We start from the raw sequence: 25,204 nt of genomic DNA, 5'->3' as shown, positions 1-25,204 counted from the left end.
AGTACTTGGAAGCGAGACCTCCCGGAAAAGCCCAGGGACTGCAGAAAGTGGACTTTGCGCTTCAGCAGACTCCTTTTCGGCTAGTAGTAAACCAATGGCTCAGAATGGGGCTAGCAAGTATTGTGTTGTTGAAAGTGCCATCTTATAGGTGAGCGAGAGGCCAACATTTGGGTTGTTCAAGTTAGTGAGTGTAGGGCTTGTAGGGTACAGCCTCCGGGGTTATACAGTAGCCTGGAATATTTTGCAAGCAAGTCTGACTGCTTAGTAAGGGGAAAATAAATCTGGGTAGAAGCCTTGATCTGCACCAGGAATAGCCTGCTATGGTGGCTGAGACAACTGAGACCCACTGCTTCAGAAAAGTGAACAAAATGTACAGAATTAGTTGCCAGGCAAACAAAAAGTTACACATCTTTTCCCCTGGAGAGAGCTGGAGCTAGAGGTTTTCATCAGCCGAACGTCAGACCTTGGGCAGACTGTAGTGAATAAATCTGAAGAGCTTTACTTTACTGTATTTGTTTCATTAAACCACCACTAATGTAAGGGGAGAAGGAAAGTTGGAGCTGTTTCTCCAAGCCTGACACTGTGAAAACAAAATGAGCCACTCTGTGGTGTCACAGAAAGGCAGAATAAAATGTCTGCTCCTTTTGACAGAAAATCTTCAAGAACTAGAACCCCATCGTGTCACAAATGCCAACTCTCCTTAGTTAGGAGGCAAAGTCTCTGAGGGAGCTGCGGTTTAGCAAACATTATTTTCATTCTCTCCCACCGAAAATAATATTCACCAACTCCAGCGCCCTTTTGGGGGTGGGGGGAAGCTAAAGTTTTGTGTCCATTTTTCCAACCAAATTTCCATAAAATGCCTTTGAATTATGTGTTCAGAAATGAAAACTTCCAAAGGTATTTCAGGGGGTCTGGACAAGCTGCTGACAGGGAGAGAAGTGTGGCGGGGGAGACTCAGAATGTCAACTTTTGCTCTTTGCTTTGTGGTGTCTGTCTGTCTATCATCATGTTTCTATAACCATTATTGCTGTAATATTGAAGCATGGATCAGGAACATTCCCTGCTTCCCTTTGTGACACAGCCTATAAAAATAATGTTTTCCATTACTACACAGCCTTTCATCTCACCTCACAAGCTCAACACAGGACTCACTTAGAGGGGCGTGGAAGCGAGATGCCGAGGGGCTGCAGTCTCCGGTGTTGCTGTCAAAGAATTGCCACAGGCCCAGCCAAGAGTAGTGTTTGATTCTGCGGGAGCCATGGTCAGCTGTTTTAAATCTGCAGTGATGGCTCCAGTCACTACAGGGTCTCTGGGGAAGGATCTATAAGGGAAAAAATAGAAATGAGTAACAATAATATTTAGTACCTGACCATATATGCTACTTTACCTCCAATGGAAAATGCAGGTGCTCAACACCACTGAAAATCAGGGCACTTATTAAGGTACCTAACATTAGGTACCTGAGTTTGAAAAGGCTGGCCTAAGTGACTTGCCCAAAGTTGCACAGAAGCCTATGTCAGTCTTTTATCTCAGTGGAGTTACACAAATTTATACCTGGCCTGTAGAGGGCTACAGGCTACTTTGCAAACTCCATGAGCTGCATTTTTCCCATTGGCCAACTCTGCCTAGCCATATCAAGTTGATTACATCAGTCCTATGATTCTATGATTTACAGACACAATAAAGGCTACTTTGCACTGCTAGAGCTTTGGGAAGGGGCCTTAGTGTAAATAAGACTCAAGCCCTTAACGTGTTTTTACAGGTAAATAATTATCATTTCTTATAGATCTGTGTCATGCATACAAGGCACATTTAAAGCTGCTGCTACTGGATGAACGTGCTAGGCTGAGATTTCTATAACGTAGGGGAATGTCCTGTCATGTCCTATAAATTCATTTGAATCTCAAGTGTGGCATTAAGCCCAGCCCAGTAGTAGGTGGCAATACAGAGGTGCACTACCCCCATCAAGTGCTCTGATGCATTGTGCTTCAGACAAGCAAAGTGGCTCTGGAAGTCCCAAGTGTGGTTGCAAGACAAGACTTGGAAGGGATGTCCACATTACAGGCATAGCTGCAGTAGTGTGGCTATGGTGGCACAACCACGTAGTGTAGACACAGCCTACTCCAATGCAAGGGGTATTTCCCATCGGTGTAGGACCACCACACTCCTCTGAACGACAGTAGCTAGGTCAATGGAAGCATTCGTCTATAGATATAGCTGCGTCTGCACTGGGGGATGAGGTCGCCATAGTGACATCAGTCAGGAGTGTGGATTTTTCATACCCCTGTCCAATGTAGCTGTGTCAACCTACATTTTAAGTATAGACCAGGCCAGAGCACCCATTCTGGATCAGGACAGTGAGAACCACATCACCAGAGAAGAGGGCAAAGAAGAATTCCAGGAAGAAGTGGTTTCCAAGAAGGTGATTTGAAGAAGGAGAGGGAGGGATCTAGATGGAATGCAAGTGGGAGACTGTTCCAAACACAGGAACCAGGATGATACAAGGCATGGAGCCAAAATTAATGTGAAAGAATGATGAAGGGAGCAGCAAGATGAAAAGCTGGAGAGTGGCATGTAAAATGTTTTGGGTCCTTGTGGTGGAAGTGCTCAGTTACTGCAGTGGTGAGCACAGTATAAAAGCTTAAACAGAAGAGAATAGAATATTTTGTATAGAATATTTCAATATTGTATTGCATGGTGAACAGAAGCCCAAGTTATGTCAGATTGTAGGCACCTTTTACCAATATAAAACAAAAGGGAGAATTCTTGTGATACTCAGGGCTCCAGATACCTAAGCAGTACAATTATGAATATAGCCACATATAGAACATATGGAGAGGAGGACATAAACAGTTTGGAGAACACTTCAATCTCTCTGGTCACGCAATCACAGACATGAAGCTCGCTATCTTACAACAAAAAAACTTCAAATCCAGACTCCAGCGAGAGACTGCTGAATTGGAATTCATTTGGATACTATTAATTTAGGCTTAAATAGATACTGGGAGTGGCTAAGTCATTATGCAGGGTAGCCTATTTCCCCTTGTTTTTTCCTACCACCCCCCCCAGACATTCTGGTTAAACTTGGATTTAAACTTGGAGAGTGGTCAGTTTGGATGAGCTATTACCAGCAGGAGAGTGAGTTTGTGTGCGTGGTTTTTGGAGGGGGATGAGGGGGTGAGAGAACCTGGATTTGTGCAGGAAATGGCCCACCTTGATTATCATACACATTGTGAAGAGAGTGGTCACTTTGGATGGGCTATTACCAGCAGGAGAGTGAGTTTGGGGCGGGGGCGGGGGCGGAGGGTGAGGAAACCTGGATTTGTGCTGGAAATGGCCCAACTTGATGATCACTTTAGATAAGCTATTACCAGCAGGAGAGTGAGTTTGTGTGTTTATGGGGGTGGGGGGTGAGAAAACCTGGATTTGTGCTGGAAATGGCCCACCTTGATTATCATGCACATTGTAGGGAGAGTGGTCACTTTGGATAAGCTATTACCAGCAGGAGAGTGAGTTTGTGTGTGTGGTTTTTGGAGGGGGGTGAGGGAATGAGAGAACCTGGATTTGTGCAGGAAATGGCCCACCTTGATTATCATACACATTGTGAAGAGAGTGGTCACTTTGGATGGGCTATTACCAGCAGGAGAGTGAGTTTGTGTGTTGGGGGGGCGGAGGGTGAGAAAACCTGGATTTGTGCTGGAAATGGCCCAACTTATCACTTTAGATAAGCTATTACCAGCAGGACAGTGGGGCGGGAGGAGGTATTGTTTCATGGTCTCTGTGTGTATATAATGTCTTCTGCAGTTTCCACGGTATGCATCCGATGAAGTGAGCTGTAGCTCACGAAAGCTCATGCTCAAATAAATTGGTTAGTCTCTAAGGTGCCACAAGTACTCCTTTTCTTTTTGCGAATACAGACTAACACGGCTGTTACTCTGAAACCTGTCATAAACAGTTTAATTACACAAGTAAAGGATGATCGCATAACCCATCTGGGGTTGAATAAAGCTGACCCTTTGGTTTCTTCCAAGTGTCAGTGTTTCCATTATTAACGCCTGTTTCAAGGATATGTAACTTGGCTGTAGAAATCTGGTCAGAATTCCTTACTTCTCAGTATATGTGGTCTCAGGCCAGCATCACTTGGTGATTTTTAGCATATATTCATAACAATGATGGAGCTGCCTTTGAGTTATAGGTGATATCACCCGTATGGTGATATCAACAAATAATGGTGCTTAGAGCCTGGGAGTGGAGGTTGGATATGCCGTGGGTAGAACTAAATTAAGATCTTCATCTGGCATTTTTGTTGTATTTTACACCTAATGTACCCATAAGAAACAAAGGAAAGTCTGTTTTAACATTTATGTGTGTATGTTTGGAGCCAAATTCTCCCCCTCAATTATACTATGGCAACCCCCAGACTTAAATGAGGTAGCAGCAGTAGAACAGAAAAGAAAATTTGATTCTGAATGTTTTGATTTGCTGGTTACATAAATGTGTTTAAAATTCCCCTTGGTTTTCATGACCAAACCCTGGGAGTATTACCTGCTTGGAGGATTTGTTGAGTTATTATCTAACCTATCAGTCTCTCTGTCTGTCTATCTAAGTGTTTTATACTGCTGCCAATCATCAAAGTAGCAGAGCCCCTTCCCTATAATAGCAATAGCAAAGTCTCTCGTGTACTTCATAGTCTCTGATTCTTCGCCCATTGATTTGTTACAGATTTTTTTGTATTTATTTGTTCATTCATTTTGAGGGGAGGTTGTTTGGAGATGAGGGGTGTCTGTGTTGTGAATGCCATTCTTGCTATATGGAAGTGTGTCTTTGGAGAGGAAGGTGTTACAACTTGGCCCTGTGCCCCTCTGTGTAATCAGCAATCTGTTGCAAGTGGACCCAGTTTGAGCTGGATCCAACATGCTTCAAAAGGCAACTGGGTCTGGGTAGAATCTAGTCATTGTTTCTAGCTCTGGAACCATAGGACACACTCGCAGGCTCAGACCTCTTGTCTGATGCCCTTCTTTGGGAGATGGGACTCTGCAGTCCAGTTGCCCCTGACCCCAAAACCAGTGCTTCAGACCTCTGAGCCCCCCTCATCTTTTTCATGTGCTCTCTCAAAGTCCCACCTATGCTGTGGGCTCTCTGGTCTTCTAGTTTAACCCCTTTGGGGACAATGTGACAGGGAATCATGGAACACAGGTTTAGCATAGGAATTTCTTCACCACAGTCACTTTACTCTTCCAAGCATCCTCTCAAAGTTGATGGCCCTAGATTGCCTCCTTGATGGCTTCTCCATTATGATCCTTCAATAAGGTGTCAACCATCTTTCCCCAGCAAGGTGGCTATATGGAATGCAGTTCCATAAGCTTGCTTTGTGCAAGGTTAGAGGTGTTCAGCACGGTACAAGATTAGGGTGACCATATGTTCCATTTTGGCCAGGACAGTCCCCTTTTTAAGCCCTGTCCCGGACATCCTGACTTTTTTTGGCAAAACTGGGCATTTGGTCTTGTTTGCTCTTGCCAAGCTGGCAAAAGCAAATGGGACAAATGCCCAGTTTTTCCAAAAAAGTGGGGTGTGCCTCCCTAGGGGGACAAGGAGGAACATACAATAGGGCAAGCAGCGACGCTGGGCGGTGGTACTCAGGTGGTCAGCCCCAGCCCCAGGAGGCAGGGCTTGGGTGAGTGGCAATGCCAAGGGGCTGGGCCAGCCCCGTATGGGAGCGAGAGGCCATGGGGCAGCCCCATGTGTGGTGGGGGCTCAGGCGAGCAATAACACCAGGTAGCTCAGGTGAGCCCATGTGGGAGGAGTAGGAGGGCCTTGGGCCAGCCCCGCACGGTGTCCTGTTTTCACTTTCGGAAATCTGGTCACCCTATACAAGATGGAGGTCCTAATAGAAAATTGAATTTACCATTTGCTAATGACACATCCTGTTCTGTCACAGAAGGTTTGGTAGCATTTCCTAAAAGCCTGTCTGACTTTGGGTTTGCCTAATTTCCGCAGGAAGTTCCTTCCACAGCCCAATCCCATCCAACATCAATTTCATCCTGCATGCTGGAAGATGAAATGGTCTAATGTTGCCTGGTATACTTGGTGTCTAGTTAGAAAGGAAAGACAATTCCAGTAAAATATTCGTTATTATTAGATATAAAACATTTTGGGCCAAATTCTACTCTCAATTACAGCAGTGTAAATCCACCAAAGCCAGAATTTCTCACTGTATATGTATGTTTAAAAAAACGAATCTTGTTAGACAAAATCTGATCTGACTTGCACCTGTTTTACAGTGGTGCAGCTCTATAAACTCTTGATTTATATTGGTGGAAGTGAGAGGAGAATCAGGCCCAACAGGACCAGTTCTTTAAGGGTCAGTCTGCAGCACAACTAATCCTCTGCATCAAGTGTGATTTATTAGGCAATTGCTCACATCACATGGCCTCCTCTGGAACACCAGCAAGTCGGACAAATAACACATTATAGATTCATAGACTAACACTCTCATTTCATGGACAGCAAAGAAAAATAAAACAGCTCAAATTCCATGATTTACACTGCTCTTGCAGTGTCTTTTTCCTAAATGGCTATTTTTTGTGCCAACTGCTATTCCAAATATGATTGTTAAAAATCATTTATTAGGTATCGAGAAGTGAAACTGTCCAGCTTATCTAAAAATAAAACACACAGTTACATGGACCGGGGGGGGATAAATATACATATATTACCATGAATTTTGAAAGCATACATTGAGGAAGTCTGCATTTTCTGTGCAATGAGAAAACAGACGAATTCTATTAATGGATGTAACATGTGGGTTGGGTTTAAGCTAGAGTGTAGTTTGAATAGGGATGTCAAAGCCAATTTATTGTAACATATTTTTCCTTTCAAAATATTTTAAGAAGTACCAAAGTTTGCACAACATCTTGGCAAGCTGGTCTGTGGAAAGGAATACTCTCTGTCTCACAGCTAACATACGGGCTGAAGAATGTGACAGTGGCTGAGCAATTCTGGATTATTTCTTGAATTGAAAAGAATGTGTGCAAGACAGAATTGTGTAAAAGCCCATTAAATTTTCAGAGGTGCAATTGTAATGCTGCCCTGGGGGCTGCAGGTGGCTCCAACAGAAAGTTGTGGGTTTTATTTCATATTTAGACTGTTAAATGCTTTACTTATATGGCCCTGTCTGAATGCCCCAGAATTATTTTAAATTAGAAATAATAATAACCATCAATAGACAGACAAAGTGAGTGAGGTAAGATCTGTTGTTGGACCAACTTCTGTTGGTGAGAGAGACAAGCTTTCAGGATTCACAAAGGACCTGAAGAAGAGCTCTGTGGAGCTTGAAGGCTTTCCTCTTTCCCCGCCAGAAGCTAGTCCAGTGAAAGGTATTACCTCACTCTCCCATATCCTGGGATCAACATGGCTATAACAATACTGCAAACAGTGGCCAGCAATGTATTTTTTTCCTTCCCAGCTGGTAGGAGAAGTAATTGGATTAATTTACAGTTTGTTTTTCATGTATGTTTTGGTTGGGTGTGTGTGTCTGTGTATGTGTGTGTAGAACTTATTGAGGGAAAGCTAAGTCACAGAAATTAACTTTGCATGTAGTTCTCAGGGTAGCCATTCCTGTCTCTTGTGAGAGTGAGTTCTATACTCTAATTTTGGCGCCTGTGAAAGTTCTGACTCTGGCATTCATGAGTCTCTGTCATTGGTGAAGTATAATTATCCCAGTGGAATGTAGCTGTCGTGGAAGATCATAGTCATGGAGGGAGAGGTCGTCTCTCAAGTAGCTAGAAGAATCCAGTGGACAGAATCCTGGAGTTAGACTCTAATCACTGGGGGAGCCCATGCAGACCATGGAGCACCAGGGTGATGTGTTCTTGGACACCTATGGTGTGGAGCAGACAGGCTGCTGCATATTGTATCAACTGGAGGTTTTTCAGATTGCATGGCTTCATTTCTATGAGTTGTAATAATTGAGCCTAAACGTCAGGAAAATAATGTCCCCATCATTTTAGCTAACTCCCCAGTAGCTCCTGTCTGATCTATAGCTGCGCAACTTTGTGCATGTGGCATTGGAGTGCTCCAGGTTTTTGTGTGATAATACGGGGACAGAGGTAGCTCTTTTTCTATATTTATGGAAGGGTGGAGGTCTGTCTACTGTTGCTGTAAGCAAGACCTTTTTTTTTAGTCTAGTTTGTAACAAGAAAGTAAACAGAACACATATAGTTGAAAGAGCAGGAGCAAGGGGTGGAGTCTTGGGGGAAGAGGAGGGGCCAGGGCAGGGTCATGGAGAGGGCAGGGCTCCTGCTTTTGCCTTTTGAAAAGATGGTCGCCCTACCCTTCCTCTCCGCACCCCAGTGTGGCCTTTTGTGGAAAACTACAGAGAGGAGCCAGCCGATTGGGCCAGATGCAGCCAAAACCAGGACCACTGAACATTCAGAGAACTTCAACAGTGTTGATTGGACTTGTTCTGCCTTGTGCTGATTGGCCATTTGCTCCAAACCCCCCTCCCCCCCCCCCCCCAAACACACATCGTCTCTTCACCTCAGATTCACTCCACACCTCCCTTACCTTCTCAGCCCCTGTTCTGACCCCTCTTCCTCCCTCCCTTCTCCTTTCTTCCCATTTAGAGAATCCCCTCCTAATTTACCCCTCCCCACAAAAAAAAAAAATTCATGGAACTACCATGTCATTTGCTGCCATAACATTGTTCCCTCTGCTTGTGTATTAGACCCCTCTCCCCACCCTGCGTCTGTCTTGTCTCATTAGACTGTAAACGCTTTCACTCTTTTCTTTCACAGAGATTGTTCCTGGGGGAACATGAAGGAGCCAATGCAAAGGCACCAGTCATTGCACAGTGAAGTGACAAGTAACCACTTTCTTGTTTTCTAACAAGGTTACAAATAGCTGTCACTTCTAATAGAGAGTCTCAATATAATAGTTGTTGTTCCTAACCAAATTTTAGGTGTCAGTAGATACAGTGTTTGTTGCCATGTAATCATACAAATTGCCATGTGTTCTTATGGGAGTTCCCTGTAAAATTCCCAGGACAGCTCAGTTACTTCCTTTGAGGTTCCATAAACTCCTGTTAGAATGTCAAGGTTTCCCACTGAAACCACATGGTAGGTTTTCAAAGCTTTCCATACAGTGTTAGAGTTACTTCCTCTGCTTGATTCTTTATCTGAGCCTTTGTTGTCAGTCTCTTGTCCTGCAGCTTAAAGAGCAGCGTCCCACACTTGATCTTTAATAATCTAAGTGTGTAAAAAGAGTCATTGCCTTTTCTTGATGATTTTTAATTTTATTTTATTCATTTTCTCATTCATAAGATGTTTCTTCTTTTTCAGGATCAACACTCTGTGATAGGCCAAGGTGCAGGCCCCAGTCCAAGTTCCAGTACTTGCTCAAATCCAAGCACTGGAAGTGGTTACATGAACTCATCCCAGCAATCAACGTTGAATCAACAACTGATGGAAAAGAAACAGGCGTTGCAGAGGCAGATGATGGAGCAAAAGCAGCAGCTCCTTCTACAGCAGCAGATGTTGGCAGAAACAGTAAATTTTCTTTTTAATTCCTATTTTATGTCTAATAAATTTCGATCGGATTCATAGATGGAAAAGATCGGTTAGATCACTTTGTCCGTCCACTGAACATTCACGCTTGTTTCCTATAGAATATTCTTGATCACTCTGTTCAGCCTATTTTAAATTATTCAAGTGATGAAGCTTCCACTACTTCCTTTGGGAGACTATTCCACCGTCTGACTGTTCTCACCATTAGGAGATTTTTCCTGATATTGAGCCTAAATTTCCCTTAGCTCAGTTTCATTTTAATACTCCAGATTATGGCCCCAGTCCGGCAAAGCACATGCTTAATTTTAAGCATGTGAGTGGCCCCAATGGACCTGATTCTCATTTATACTGCAGCCACTGTGACCACTCTGGCCATGTAGAAAGGCTTCAAAGTGATATAAATTATGTTTTCACCCACTTTAAGGCTTCTTTACATGGGCAGAGTGGTGTAAAGTGGTCTTAGTGCAAAGGGGAATCAGGAGCATTGACTTCAATGTCAGGTGCTTAAAGTTAAGCACTTGCTTAAGTAGCTTGCTGGATCATGGGCTGTATAAATCCCATTTCATATTGTTGACACACCTTTAGATACTAGCAGCCAGTTATCATATTTCCCCTTTGATTTGAGGGAAGGCAGAGAGTTTCTCTTTGTGTAGCAGGATCGTCATGTTATGAGATACAGGATGTGCACATGCTACCTTATTTGTAGTTCTGAATCCTAGGGGCCCAATTCTTCGTTACCCTGTAGCTTGTGCAGCCATTAACACTATTGTAAAGTGGATGTGAAATCATACCAGTTTGATTGGTAGCTCCTTATATCCACTGTGCACTGGTGTCGATTACTGTATAAGGGGTGGAACCATGGAGAATCAGGCCCTACAAGCATCTTGAGAAGTGCTAAAAGGAAAGTAAACGAAAGTTAAAGGGAAAATTAAAATAATAACTGCAGAGTGAATCCCTCTGTGGGTCAGCTTGTGTTTGTTTTTGTTTTGCACTTGTTATACACACACAAGTTCATAGACACACACATAAAACAATCTCAGTTGCAATTTAAAGGAATTGCTGCAGACCAAGATTTTTATGAGAATTAAAAGGTTTCTGTTCTTCACAAGGGTTCAGGTTGGACAGTTCGTTAAGATGAGCCTGATCAATCTTAATCAGATCACAGGTTCCAAAACTGGAATACGGAAATGCCTGAATACCACAACAAAGAGTGTTCTCACAGTGTTTATAACCATGGCTGGAAGCAGAAGAACCAGATTTCTCACAAGAAGGTCTGTTTGTGTGAGATTTCAGGCAGAAGAGGTCAGAATAGTTCTGATTTCTGATCACCTTCAGATAAACATCCAGAGCCTGATTCTCATTTACATCAAGGCCCCTTTTCACCATTCTGGCAATGTAAAGAATCTTGAAAATAAATTGTAATTTACATCTGCTTTAGTGCCCCGGACATTGCCAGAGTGGTGTACAGGAGCCTTTGTGTAAATGAGAAACCTCCCTCCCCTTCCCCACCCCAAAACTTTTGGATATTTAGGCCATGTCTACTGAGTTAAGTCGACTTAAGTTACGTTGATGACCATAAGCCACTTTAATTACATCGGTTGTGCACATCCACACAATACTCCTTGTGTTGGCAGAGCACGTCCACAGCTGGTGCTCTGGCATCGACAGAGAGAGAGCGTTGCGTGGTAGGTAGCTATCCCACTATGGAACTCGCCACCCTCTGCCACTTGGAGATCTGAGAGCAGATCGCAATGCATCATGGGGGTATGCTCACTGTCCCATGATACAGTACTGTCCGTCCCATCATTCCAAGGGCTTCCGACTTTGTTTTGCTCCATTTTTGAACAGCCCTTGTAAACTGTGCTCCTGCCATCTCTGCCTGAAAGCATGGATCCTGAACTGCTGACCAGTCTAGTGATGAGTGTCGTGAACACAATGCAGCTGGGCCTACAGTATTTCATGAGCTGCGAAATAGAAAGTGAATCTGTGATGCCCACCCTGCTGTGTGCAATGGAAAGTAACAATTCAAGATTGCTGCTGGCATGCTTGGAGCAGCTGCATACGGTGGACCGTTGGTACTGGGCTTGGGAAACTAGCACTCAGTGCAGGGATCGCATTGTGATGCATGTCTGGGATGACAAGCAGTGGCTGGAGAACTTTTGGATATGCAAAGCCACATTCCTGGAACTGTGTGCAAGGACACCAGAATGACAGCTGCCCTCACAGTGGAAAAGTAAGTGGTGACCGAACACATCAACGGAAAGGGCTATTTCTCCATGGTCTTGAAGGCACTGGTGGATCATTCTGTTTCACTGACATCAATGCAGGGTGATCAGGGAAGGTTCATGATGCATGCATCTTTACAAACCCTGGAGTGCACAGAAAGCTGCATACTGGGGCTTTCTTTCCAGACTAGAAGATTCCAATAGGGGATGTTCAAATGCCCATAGTGATCCTGGGAGACCCCACGTACCCCTTGCTCCCATGGCTCATGAAGCCTTACACCGGCAGGCTAGACAGCAGCAATGAGCACTTCAACAACAGGCTCAGCTGAATGTGATTGTTGAATGTGCCTTTGGCAGATTAAAAGGTCACTGGCGCTGCCTTTTTGGCAGGCTAGACCTCATTGAGGACAATATTCCGATGGTCGTAGCAGCCTGCTGTGCTCTGCATAACATTTGCAAAGTGAAGGGGGAAAAGTTTCCTCAGGAGTGAGGTGGATCGGCTGGCTGCTGATTTTGAGCAGCCAGATACCTGAGCAATTAGAGAGGCTCAGCAGGGTGATTTTTGAATCAGGGAGACTTTGAAGGAGCATTTTAATAGTGAGCCCCAGTAATGTGTCTTTATGTGATGCATTTGGCCAGGCAATGTTTACTTGCCACCTTGAGTGACCCCTGTAATGCTTGCTTCCTGAGCTTGAATTGTTCCTGAGCAAATGTTCCTGCCTGTAGCAACTGTGCTTTAATTTTAGCAGCAACTACCATGAGTCCTGCACAGAGGTGCTCAGACTGTCGCGCTATGAGGGACTTGAGCATTTCTGTCTGGCCCTCCAGTAGCTTTATCATCCACCCCTGTCCATCTGTCATCCACTCCTGCCCCTGCCTCCTCTCCAGGCTATCCAGTCTGAGTTTTCATTAATTGTCTCCATCCATGCTCTTGTTTCGCTATCTGCTGTATCTCTAGACTGCAGCACTTCGCAAAACATATCCTCCTTACTCCTCCTGGTTCACCTCCTTGCCTGATGGAGGTGCTCTGCTGGTGGGTATGAGTTGGCCCTCAAGGGCTTATCTGCAGAAGCAAAAGAAACAGTGAACAGAGACAGTATTGTGAGTGCACTCACAGCCGTGAATCATAAAAGTTATATACACCTCTTCCTCACTGTCTCTTGGCTAGCACACAGGTTGGCGCAAGTCCCAAATATGGTGAGTTCAGAGGTGGGTGATTGGGAAGGGGGAATGGGCAAGAGGGGACAATTGGTCTGGGTGGTTTGTGAAGAGGGCCTAGGGAGACTATTGTGAATATTTTTTAGAATGGTAGCTGTGTTAGTCTGTATCAGCAAAAATAACAAGGAGTCCTTGTGGCACCTTAGAGACTAACAAATTTATTTAGGCATAAGCTTTCGTGGGTTAGAACCCACTTCATCAGATGCATGGAGTGAAAATACAGGAGCAGATATAAATACATGAAAGGATGGGGGTTGCTTAACGAAGTGTGAGGTCAGTCTAATGAGATAAATCAATTAACAGCAGGATACCAAGGGAGGAAAAATAATTTTGAAGTGGTAAGAGAGTGGCCCATTACAGACAGTTGACAAGAAGGTGTGAGTAACAGTAGGGAGAAATTAGTATTAGGAAAATATTGGCACCCTTTTCCATAGGCTGGGGTAATCAAACCCGATATCTCACTCCTGAGGGTAACCCAGGATGCAAGGGTGCATCTTCTGCATACGTGTGGCTTCAGACGGGGTCCGTATGCTGCTCATGTGTGTGCCACTTTGGTCCCTGCAGAAATAATTGCCGGTTGGCACGGCAAAAGTTTCCTACAGCGGGGGGAGAAACAAGGCAGATCTACCAAGGAACCTTCAGCAGAGGATTGCAGAGTACCTACACGAATGTTTCCTAGAGATCTCTATGGAGGATTCCCGGGACATCCCGGTGTACATTAACAAACTTTTCCGCCAGGCCCACACCATGTAGCTGTATAGGCTCTTTTGTTAATTTTTATCTCGTCTCCCTCATCTACCATATAACAAAATAAATGAAACCTCAATCTCCTATCACCTTGCAATATCAAAGCAAAACGCCTGCTTACCAGAGCTTGCCTCTCTTGCTTCATGCACTCCACAGCCGGAGTGCTGGGACTGGCTAGACCCCTCCGGAGTCAAAAACAGGTCCTGGCTCGCCATGCCACCAGACGACCCTGTCGCATGTCCCACATCCTCCTCCAACTCCACTTCCTCATCTACTGGGTCGTCCTCAGGGCTGACTCTGCTGCCTGCTGCCTCCTGTCCCCCCAAAGTATCCACAGGGCTCTTGACAGTGGAGGTGGGGTCGCTGCTGAGGATGGCGAGCAGCTCCTCGTAGAAGCAGCACGTTTTTGGCGCTGCACCAAAGCAATGGTTGGCCTTCCTTGCCTTCTGGCCCGCCTGCCTCAGCTCCTTGATCTTAGCACAGCACTGCTGCGTGTCTCTTCTCCTGCATGCCACGAGCAATCTGCCCCAGATATCAAAGTTCCTATGGCAGGAGCAAAGCTGCCACTGCACAGCCTCCTCTCCCCACAGACCCAGCAGATCCAACAGCTCCAGTGTATTCCAGGCAGGAGTGCGGAAAGCTGGCATGGTCAGCTGGGGAGATGCTGTGTGAACAGTCCAAGCTGAGCAAACAGGAAGAGGAATTTTAAAAGTTCCCGGGCCTTTAAACAGGGGAGGGATGCATGCCTGTGTACCTGCATGGAAACAGAGTTCAAACTGCTGACCAGAGCGGTCAGGATGGGCATTGTGGGACACCTCCTGGAGACCAATTAGGGCAACATAAGCCAGAGCAGTGTCTACGTTGCTCTAACTATGTCACAAAAAGCTCTATGCCGCTCGTTGAGGTGGTTTAATTTTGTCGGCGTAGCAGGGGAGTTACATCAGTGGGAGGAGCATTTCAGTGTGTACACCTCTACTGGTTCATCGACAAAAGTCAGCTTTTGTCAACAAAACTGTGTAGCGGAGACAAGGCCCCGTTCTAACTGTGATTCTGAAATTTGTGCCCTTTGAGGTTTGCGGATTACTACTTGCCACCTTCCTCAGCTCTGATCAGAAAATCTCTTCTTTTCCTCACCCCAAATATAGCTTATGTTTCAGATAAAGGAGAGAGGTTGGACAGACTTTGCTGGCAGGCTGACAGAGAGAGCAGGTTGTAGAGTCTCAGAGCTGTTTGGATACAGAGGATGTTCAGCTCCCCTTGCTAGCAAGCAGATGGTGGGAATCTTCAGAGACCACCCACATGCTGCCTCTGTGAACCTTCAGAGGACACGTCCCCTGCTCACTGGTGTGCGTGCTGGGTTGTTAGATGTGAGCAGATTCCTTCTGTCTGAAGGTTTGACAACTCATGGAGAGCGTCACAACTTGGGCTTCTGGGTTTTGGCGTGTATTTGCTGGGGGGCAAAGGGGGGGGATATGCTTCCTGCTTTTCACAAACAGAGCAGTAAGCCAAGGGGCCGAGGTTTTGAGATTATTTTCCCAGCATTTTTTTGGTGGAGGCTGCTCCGGCTCTGCCCACCTCAGACCAAGGCCCACCCTATTCCCAAGCATGAAACGCAAGTGCACTGCTTAGCACGCTGAGGAGCAAGAGTGAGATTCAGGAGATTAAGGGACAGGAAGCACAATTCCAGGAGTGACTGGGTGTAAATCAATGCTGCTGATTTAGTAGTTTATTATTATATAAATATGTGGTAAAGAAATAAAGGTGAAAGCCCAAATACTTACTCATACTTGCTGACACTGAGGGTCATTCCTGGGAGGAGTCATTGCTTGTGAGCTTATGAGTAGCACTCTGGAGACATAGATTTTTAAGTCAAACAAGACTGTACTTGCTTACACACGCCAGGAGGCGTATTAGGGCTGGTCTTGTACCATAAAAATCAATGGAGTTTTGCCAGTGTGTTCAATATGTGTCGGCTCAAGCCCTTAATGAGGATGACGTGGTTTGTGCTGTTGACATGGACAGATTATGAATCTAGCACCTTGAACTTCTTGCCTGCAAGGTGGTGGGCTCGCTCAGCAGCCAGGGAGAATTCAGTGCTGTGGCCAAGTCTCTTTTCAGGCCGTTGCCTCAGGTTAAAAAACAAACAGAAGCTATTCCCTTGGAGCAAACAGGCTGCATCTCTGTCTCCCTGGAAGAGGATACATCCCTCCCTTTACAGTGCAGCTGAATTATGTGACAGTGTCATAAATATAAAGGGAAGGGTAAACCCCTTTGAAATCCCTCCTGGCCAGGGGAAAGCTCCTCTCACCTGTAAAGGGTTAAGAAGCTAAAGGTAACCTCGCTGGCACCTGACCAAAATGACCAATGAGGAGACAAGATACTTTCAAAAGCTGGGAGGAGGGAGAGAAACAAAGGGTCTGTGTGTCTGTCTATATGCTGGTTTTCAGCTGGGGATAGACCAGGAATGGAGTCTTAGAACTTTTAGTAAGTAATCTAGCTAGGTATGTGTTAGATTATGATTTCTTTAAATGGCTGAGAAAAGAATTGTGCTGAATAGAATAACTATTTCTGTCTGTGTATCTTTTTTGTAACTTAAGGTTTTGCCTAGAGGGGTTCTCTATGTTTTTGAATCTAATTACCCTGTAAGATATCTACCATCCTGATTTTACAGGGGGGATTTCTTTATTTCTATTTACTTCTATTTTTATTAAAAGTCTTCTTGTAAGAAAACTGAATGCTTTTTCATTGTTCTCAGATCCAAGGGTTTGGGTCTGTGGTCACCTATGCAAATTGGTGAGGCTTTTTATCCAACATTTCCCAGGAAAGGGGGGGTGCAAGTGTTGGGAGGATTGTTCATTGTTCTTAAGATCCAAGGGTCTGGGTCTGTAGTCACCTAGGCAAATTGGTGAGGCTTTTTACCAAACCTTGTCCAGGAAGTGGGGTGCAAGGTTTTGGGAAGTATTTTGGGGGGAAAGACGCGTCCAAACAGCTCTTCCCCAATAACCAGTATTAGTTTGGTGGTGGTAGCGGCCAATCCAAGGACGACGGGTGGAATATTTTGTACCTTGGGGAAGTTTTGACCTAAGCTGGTACAGATAAGCTTAGGAGGTTTTTCATGCAGGTCCCCACATCTGTACCCTAGAGTTCAGAGTGGGGGAGGAACCTTGACAGACAGACAGTCCTTAACCATGTGCTGGCTGTTCCACCCTGTCACAGTGCCCCGCTCTTCTCCCTCTGTCGCAGACATGGCTGTTGAAATCAGGGCCGCAGCGCAGAATCCTCTCCCCACCACAGGGTTCGGCTTCTTCAGCTCCCAAGACCACTTTCCTAGAGGAGCATGCACTTCCTGCTACCAGCACCTCTTCATCATCTCTTAGAGGCATGGGCTCACCTCTTAGGAGGGTTAGACCGACAGGCTCGGTACAAGGGCTGGCAGCCATAAGGTAGAACACGGCGGGGATTTCATCGGGGTGCAGTCTATGCAGAATGATGCAATGGAGAGGAAGGAGGGGGATGAAAGGGATTGACATTGGGAAGAAGGGAAGGGGTAGGAAGGCTGATGGTAACAGGTTCAAACTTTAGTTCCCAAATCTCCGTTTTTCAGTTTCTTGCTTTTTCTTCTTTGAGAAGAGGCTAGTATTATTTTGGTTATTTATTCGTATGGTGGCGGCGCCCAATGGCCCCAGTTTGGATCACGGCTTGATGGCATTAGACCCAGCGCCAACTCATAGTCCCTCCTCCAAACAGCTTCTAATCTAACATTATACAGAACTTGTTCTTTGAGACAAATTTTCTTCAAATAATAGTGATCACCACGTTAAATATCTGGTAACATGCAGTTTTGTCGGCTGCATTTGACATCATTCAAGCAGCAAGGATCTGTAATGCTGTTTTCTCCCTTTAGCTATACAACAATCCACAAAACACCTGGGCAGAGTAAGGGACTTTTTATGGAGCGGGTTCGTGTAATTTGTTACATACAGTAAGTTACTAGTTATTTGTATAGCAGCAGTGCCGAAAGGGTCTAGTCAAGGATTGGGCCCCCTTCTATTTGGCACTGTACACACACACACAGAGTGAAAAGACAGTGCCTGCCCCAAATAACTTACAATCTAAGCATAAGACGAAAGACAAGCAGATGCAACAAAGTGGTGGGGAAGCACAAGGCAACCGTGAGACAGTTTTAATTATCGTGACAAATAGCAGCCACAGCACATGAACTGCCTAGCCATGGTCAGGTTTTTTTGTAGTCATTGCAGCAGAGGGGAGTTTTAAGGAGAAATGTGAAGTGGGATAATATAGTGGCTTTATGGATTTTTACAGGGAGCTCCTCCCAGCTATAAAGGGTTTCCTTGTCATGCTGTTGCTTGGACAGCATAGAGGCCACTGAATGCATTATATGCCACCATGATGTTCTGTCCTGACTCAAATCTGGCACATTACCATGTAAATACCTGTGAAGGATGGGTCTGTGTTGATGTTGTCCAGCCATCATGTTTCAGGGCTTCCAGAGGGTCTTTTGCTTCCACTGGGTCAAAGTTGAAGATGATTCTCGGTGGGAAGTAGGTAGGCTTTCAGAGCAGATGACCATACCACTGTAGAGAGTGTTGGGCTACTGTTTGAGAGAGCGGGACCTGTTTAGTTAAAAAACGGATCTCTTCAATCGACAGGAGTTTGTACCATTTAATGTTTTTGATCATTTGGAGATGCTGCAGCTGAATGGTGTCCAACTTCTTTTCAATCTTGACCGTGAGGGTCCATGTTTCAGTCCCATACATCGGAATACTGACTGCTGAAGCATTATATATTTTCCGCTTCATCTCGCAACTTCTCAGGCTGTTCTGTTCTTGATGAGGCACCCTATTACTGACGACACATTTGCAGTGCAGGCTTCAAGTTCTTTCTTTATGCCAGTGTATAAAGGAGTGACCTATAAGGGGTGATACAAGAGAAAGCTCATTTAGATGATGAGTCAAAATCCCCATTGCCAAGTGGGCGCACTGAAGTTAATGGAGTTACACCCACTTACACAATGGGTGAATTGGACTGAGGCAGAGTTTTCGGAGTTAGTGGTACACAAAATAATGAAAAACAGATTGCTAGACTGCTGGGGCTTGACCCAGCACACAGTAATTTTAATGGCAGTAGGACCAGGTTCAAGTCCATTGAAATCAAAGGAAAGACTTCCACTGGCTTCAATAGATCAGGCCCCTAAAGAGCAATGTCAACACTTTGGTTTGCACTACCACTGTGGCAGGGTGGGGCAAAGGGAAGGAACAGCTTCCACTTTGTAAGTGTGAGTAGAAAGTAGAAAGAAAATGAAGTAACATATTTCCGTTTCTGCTCTAATTCTCTAGGAGAAAATCGCTCCTCAAGATCAATTGAACAGACACTTGACAAGGCCACCACCAGATTACAAAGACCAGAGAAGGAATGTGGTCAGCATGCAACAAGCAAACCAGTATTCTGGTAAGCGCACTTAACCAAAAAGAAAACCATGGTTATGAAGACCAGACAGAAAGGCCCAGCAAGTACTGACAATATGGGCCTGATTCTCTGTGTAGTCACTTACATCAGTGCAAAAGCAAGTGCCAAGTGGGTGTAAAATGCCACCATTCTGACATGGCAACATTGTACAGTCACCTTGCACTAGTGTAAATAACTGTACATGGAGTAATGGAGAATAATGTCTTGAAGGTTCCTCCACCCTCAGGAAATGTTCAAGGGGAACAATCCGGATTGAAACACATCTCTCCTAGCAGGTTCTGAATGTTGCTCCTATACTGTACATTTCTAAAACATCAATATTATAGCTATGGCATTATTGAAAAATGCTGATTATTAATAATAATAATAATAATAATGGGAATTAGCCAGTGTTTCATACAGCCTGGTATCAAGTATCTGACATTGGCCAGTACCAGCTGCTTCAGAGGAATAGGCAAGAAACCCCCCTGAATGGAAGAATCTCCCCATCAGTAGATGGTTGGTTTATGTCCTGAAATCTGAGGGCCTGTATCCCTAATTCATTTATTTTTATCCTATCTGATGTAATTTTGGATGAGCTCAATAACCATTTAATGATCTACTCCTTTTTTAAAACTTTGGCTCCAATGATATTTTGTAGCAATGAGTTCCACAGGTCAGTTAAGTTTTGTGTAAAAAGAAAAGTTCTTTTGATCCATTTTAAATTTGATGCCTTTCACTTTCCATGCCCAAACTGTCTAACAGAGATAATTAGCAATATTCCAGAATAATCCCTTTGGACCAAGTTCTTTCTTCAGTGGGAGTTGTGCCTAAATAAGGACTGAAGGTGGATGGATTTGGATTTTTATTCTGATTGTGTCCCCACATTAACGGTAGGCTGCACAGCATAGAGAGAGAACAAAAATGAAATAAAAAGAGATACATAGAGAGGCAGGAAGTGAGGAAAATGCAGCAGATGAGATTAGAGTGGGATTTTATTCTGAAGAATGACCCTGTAAAAACAGGATTGTGGGATATCTGTAGCATTTGCTTTTCAGTAATCTCCATATCTAATGTGCTCAGTTCACAAGTAAAAAGGACTTTATTTTCTAACAGCCTGCCTTGTAAACTCAGTTTGGATCTGAGAGTCCGGCTGGGTTCTTTCCTTCCCATATGTCTACTTCAGTAACAAAGTTCTTCAGGTCAGGTTATGCCCTTAACATTTGCTCAAATCCATTGTCTTCAGCAAGTTTCCACAGGTGTCAGTGACTCAAATTTAGCAAACAGTTCTGTCACAGGGTGTACCTGCCCTTTAGTGCCCCCTCTTAGCCAAGTCTGGCACTATAGGGGGGGCTCCCTGCTTCAGTTTCCCTTTATGTAATCACTAAGTTCACCAAGGCTTTACATAGGGAACAATACCCCTTCTGAGGGATCTATTTTATTAACCAAAGACCCAATGAAAATACAAGCAAGTCTTCACCTAATGTCTTAGTGGGTTGACAAAGTCAGTCTCAGTTTATCCATTCCCACCTGTATCCACCATGCCCCTCCAGAAGTATTCTCTCAGTTTGGGTCCCTTCTCTTGAGCCAGGTCTCTTTCCACTATCTGAAAGAATCCTTCCCCATAGCCAGGGCTCTGAAGAGATGTGTCAGCTGCAGCTCTTCTATGGGGCAGACTGTAGTTCCTGACTGGCTGGGCTTCCTGACATTATTTGGGAGTTTCCTGGACCTAGGAGCACATCCTCTAGGCTCCTTGCTCTGGAGAATTCTCTTGCTCAGCTTTCCTGGGAGCAACTCTCCTCAGGAGTGTCCTCTAAGAACATAAGAATGGCAATATTGGGTCCATCTAGCCCAGAATCCTGTCTTCCAACAGCAGTCAGTGCCAGATGCTTCATAGGGAGTGAACGGGACAGAGCAACTGATTGAGTGATCCACCCCTGTCGTCCAGTCCCAGCTTTCCGGGAACCACCCCAGCGGAGCCCTGGTAACCCTTTAGCTGGCTCATTGGCTAATTAGCCAAACCAGCCACGTAGGGATTTAGTTGCTTCCAGGTGGGGCTGGGTTGACTTGTTCTCCCTTACAGGAGCCTGTCACAGGTAGGTTGGTCCCTGACTCCCCTGAAAGGGCCAGCTCCCATGACAGTGACCCAGAAAGACTAGAACCCAGTTTGTCTGTGCTGTATCATCACCTGCAGTGCAACCAAGAGTGAAAACGCCATCAGCTCTTGCAATTTGATTGGAAATCTTGTGATATTTGTTTTTTTCTCTTAAAGCCCCAGCTCCTGGAGTCCCATGATTCACTAAGACTCTCTGCTTTTATTTAAAAAAGAATAAGTTTCTAGCTGTTGTGGAGAAAAGTTTGGAAATATGACCCACATACACCCTAAAACTCAAAAATCAGATGACAAATAAAAATAACCCCAATGTTTGTTGTTTTTTTAATCTCACAAATGTTATGCCAGCCTCATGACACTTTGGGGCCTGACTCCTTATTATTGAAGGTTTGGGCTTGGCAGTACCAGAATCCTAGAAATGTAGAGCTGGAAAGGACCTTAAGAGGTCAGCTAGTCCATCCCCCCTATGCCAAAGCAGGATTAAGTATACTGTTATTCTGTCCCTCAAGTCACTAGCAATGATTGAATATACACAGGGAGCAGAGCAGCTTTTCCGAGTAGAATAAGAGACAGGGCTTTGCTACGAGCTTGCAGGGAAACCACCAGATGGACTGATTGGGAAACTGTTGCACAAGGCAGCAGCAGCTGGGAATCTGTTGCTTGTTTCTGGGAATAGCTGTGCTCAAGTAATGGAAGAAGGGAAACAGCTCAGAACAGCAAGAAGTTAAATGAAATACCGTGGAGACACCGAGAGACATTATTAAGCATTGCATTCCTGGGCTCTTTTCCTCTATAATACAATAAACCCCATGACAATGGCAGGTGAACTTGGCAATAAATTCTCCTCGGTTCCACTGTGTCCCTTGGTGTCTAAGCACTGGATATGTTGTCTGGACAACACTGCTATGGAAGACATTTCTTCCCATCTGGAAGAAATTAGAGTGAAAAATAGTTTGGTTAAAAAATACAAGAATAAAAATAGTAACACAAAGAAAGAGCAAACTTTGTCTGTTGGAGGAGATATGGAAGCAAGGTCCTGAGCACATCTGACCTGTAACAATCTCATGGGAAGGCACTTGAGTTGGGGGTGGTAGTACTCGGGGTTGTTAAAGAGCTGGCATGTTCCACCTGAGGAATGGCGTCAGACCAGCAGTAAGTGAAGTGAGTCTGTAAATGTATTAAGGCTCCTTTATTTAACCTGGTAACAGAGTCCTGATTCTCCTCTTACGGCAGTTCCATCTCTATGTAATTCCACTGATTTCAGAGGAGCTATTCCTCATTTACACTGGTGCTAATCAGAAGAGAATCAGGCCCCAGGCCTTCTTTGGTATCACAGACAAATGTTACCATATTTCAGATAAACGGTAGGCAAGAAATGAATTGTTAGTGCAGTCAAAGTTGGAGATTAATTAATGAGGTTAGTGACTCAGCATTGATTTTTACTTTGGTTCCAAAAGTATAGTGCAGCCCAGTGGCCTACTGATAGCACTCTTTGAGATTAGGGGCCCAGAACGCGCTTTGTGGAAGAACCAGGCTGGATTCTCCCAGTCCCTCATACTCTTAGGGCTGCTACTGCTGTTGAAGTTCAGTCATGTTGATTTGGAATATATAACTGTATTGTAAGGCCATGTCTAGGAACCAGACTGAGGGAAGCTTGTGAAAGGGTTGAAAAATCGGTGAAGATAATTAGTTTCTTGCTGATTGTGGCCCACTGCACAGATTGTGGCCCAGATACAGAGAGATCCCATTCCACACACCCCGCAGTGGGCAAAATAATAATAAGTGGTAAAAAATGGTACAGCTTATGTCACGTATAAATATACCTTAAAATATTAAACATCTGTCAAAAGGGGTAAATGAAAACATTCTATTCCAATGCCTAGAAAGCACAGGGATGATGAGTATATATCCCTATTTTACATATAAGGAAACTCAGAATGATTAAGTGACTTGCCCAAAGTTACACAGGGAATCAGTGGCAGAATGAATAAGAAATCAGAAGTCATGATCCCTGCTTTGCTGTGCTCTAATCACTTAAGTATACTGCCTCCCATACTTAGTGTTGTATTGCCGTGAAAATACAGTAAATTCCTCTCTCCTCGGCAGTGGTTGTCAATTTTTTTGCCAAGGACCTTTTTTTGTTGTTTCTAATGTTTGGAAGAAGAAGAACTGCGGGCTACTGATACTGCAGTCAAGGCCTATGGATCTGACCCAGCTCCCACTTATGTCAATGGAGAGACCACCACTGGCTTAAATGGAAGTTGGATCTGGTCTTTCTTTGGTTCGTATGCATTTTGTAGACCTTGCCAAACAGTAAAGTCTTCATCACTCCACCAAGGGCAACATACACCATTTGAGAGCTTATGCTATATGGAAATTAGATTTTAACCTGCACATTTTAATGAAACAATTATCAATACAGACCTTTGTGTTTTCTTTTCATTTTCTAGGTGGTTCTCCGGCAGTGAGTATGAGCTCCAATCTGTCTTTATCAAATCCTATTTCAACTCATAGCATTTTGTCACAGAATTCTAGCCTTTTGTCAACTCCCCATGGAACCAGAATGCCTTCTATTTCAGCAGCCCGGAACATGGGCTGTTACGGAAACATTCCTTGCAATCCACCAAGCTCATACAACGTGACGTCAGGAATGAACCAAGTGCAGCAACACAGAAACCAAAACCAAATCATAACCAGTCAAAATAACCTCATGATGTCTCGCCAGCCAGCCCTGGCACAAGGAAACAACGTAACAGCTTTTGGGACTGGGTCAGCGGTTAACTCTCAGCAAGTGAGAGCAGGTTTAAACCACGGAGCAACAGGTATCCCAGCACAAAGACCATCGAATGTGATGATCACTTCCAGTGCTGCTGCTCAGAACTGGGCCCCTCCAGAGGCAGCAACAAAGCAGCAGGATGCACTGAAACCTACAGGAGTTCGTTTCCCGACGAGCACTCCATATCCTAACCAGTCTCTGCAGCGCTCCATAGGCAATCCGCAGTTTCCTCAGCATGCTATGGCACCTCCAAACCAATTAACAACAGGAGCGCAAATGAGACCTCCTCTAAACCAAATGAACCAAACAATAAATGGACAACCTGTTGGGTCACTAAGAGGTTTAAGTGTAGGAGCTAACCAGATCAGACAACAGACTGTGCCTAACTTGAATCACCCAGGAACAAGTATGACGCCACCATCATCCCTGCCGTCAGCCAGTTTTACATCTACCAACCAAAACTCTAGGGCTTACCAAGGAACTGACCATGGGAATGACTTAGCCTTTGACTTTCTTAACCAGCATGGTGACAATATAGGGCCTGCACTCAACAGTGATTCGGACTTTATAGATTCTTTATTGAAAACAGAGCCTGGTAATGATGACTGGATGAAAGACATCAACCTTGACGAAATCTTGGGGAACCACTCATAAAAGACAATGCTGATGATAAAACAGACATGCTCTAAGTACTAAGAGGCAGGATTGACTATAGCTCTCTCTTTAAAGGTCAACAATCTGCTTTATTAATTTACTCTCCAGTGGTTGGGCTGTCTAAGAACCACTGGTTTAAAATAAGGATCCAAGTGGAGAGATTGCTCTGTTTGAAGAGATGGTCTAAGAACAAAATCTGATTCTAAGTCTTACCCCAGATGAAAGTATAATGTAGGGTGATAGTTATACTTGTCAAGCTAAAAACAGATGAGAGGGTTTATGGCCAAGGCATTAGAAGTGCACCTGTTGTTCTCATGGGAACTGTCTGCATTTGGCTTAGGAAGGTGTGTAACATGCATTCAGCAAACAGAAGTCCTGAACGGTATGCAGATCATGAAACTTCATGTCTCAGATGCAAGCGGCCACCTCGCTATGGGTTTGA

General features: G+C 44.5%; 1 protein-coding gene across 1 annotated transcript in view; it reads left to right on the top strand.

Moving 5' to 3' along the window:
• MAML2 (mastermind like transcriptional coactivator 2) overlaps positions 1-24,805 on the top strand; it is a 283,184-nt gene extending 258,379 nt beyond the window's left edge. Inside the window, 4 exon segments of the mRNA XM_077805571.1 lie at positions 907-940; positions 9,339-9,545; positions 19,111-19,222; positions 23,783-24,805. Coding sequence (XP_077661697.1) covers positions 907-940; positions 9,339-9,545; positions 19,111-19,222; positions 23,783-24,762 — 1,333 coding nt within the window. The 3' untranslated portion in view covers positions 24,763-24,805.
• The last annotated feature ends 399 nt before the right edge of the window (positions 24,806-25,204 follow it).

Source organism: Eretmochelys imbricata, chromosome 1 (genome assembly GCF_965152235.1).
Source record: "Eretmochelys imbricata isolate rEreImb1 chromosome 1, rEreImb1.hap1, whole genome shotgun sequence".
Lineage (NCBI taxonomy): Eukaryota > Metazoa > Chordata > Testudines > Cheloniidae > Eretmochelys > Eretmochelys imbricata.
This window is presented reverse-complemented; position numbering and strand designations above follow the sequence as displayed.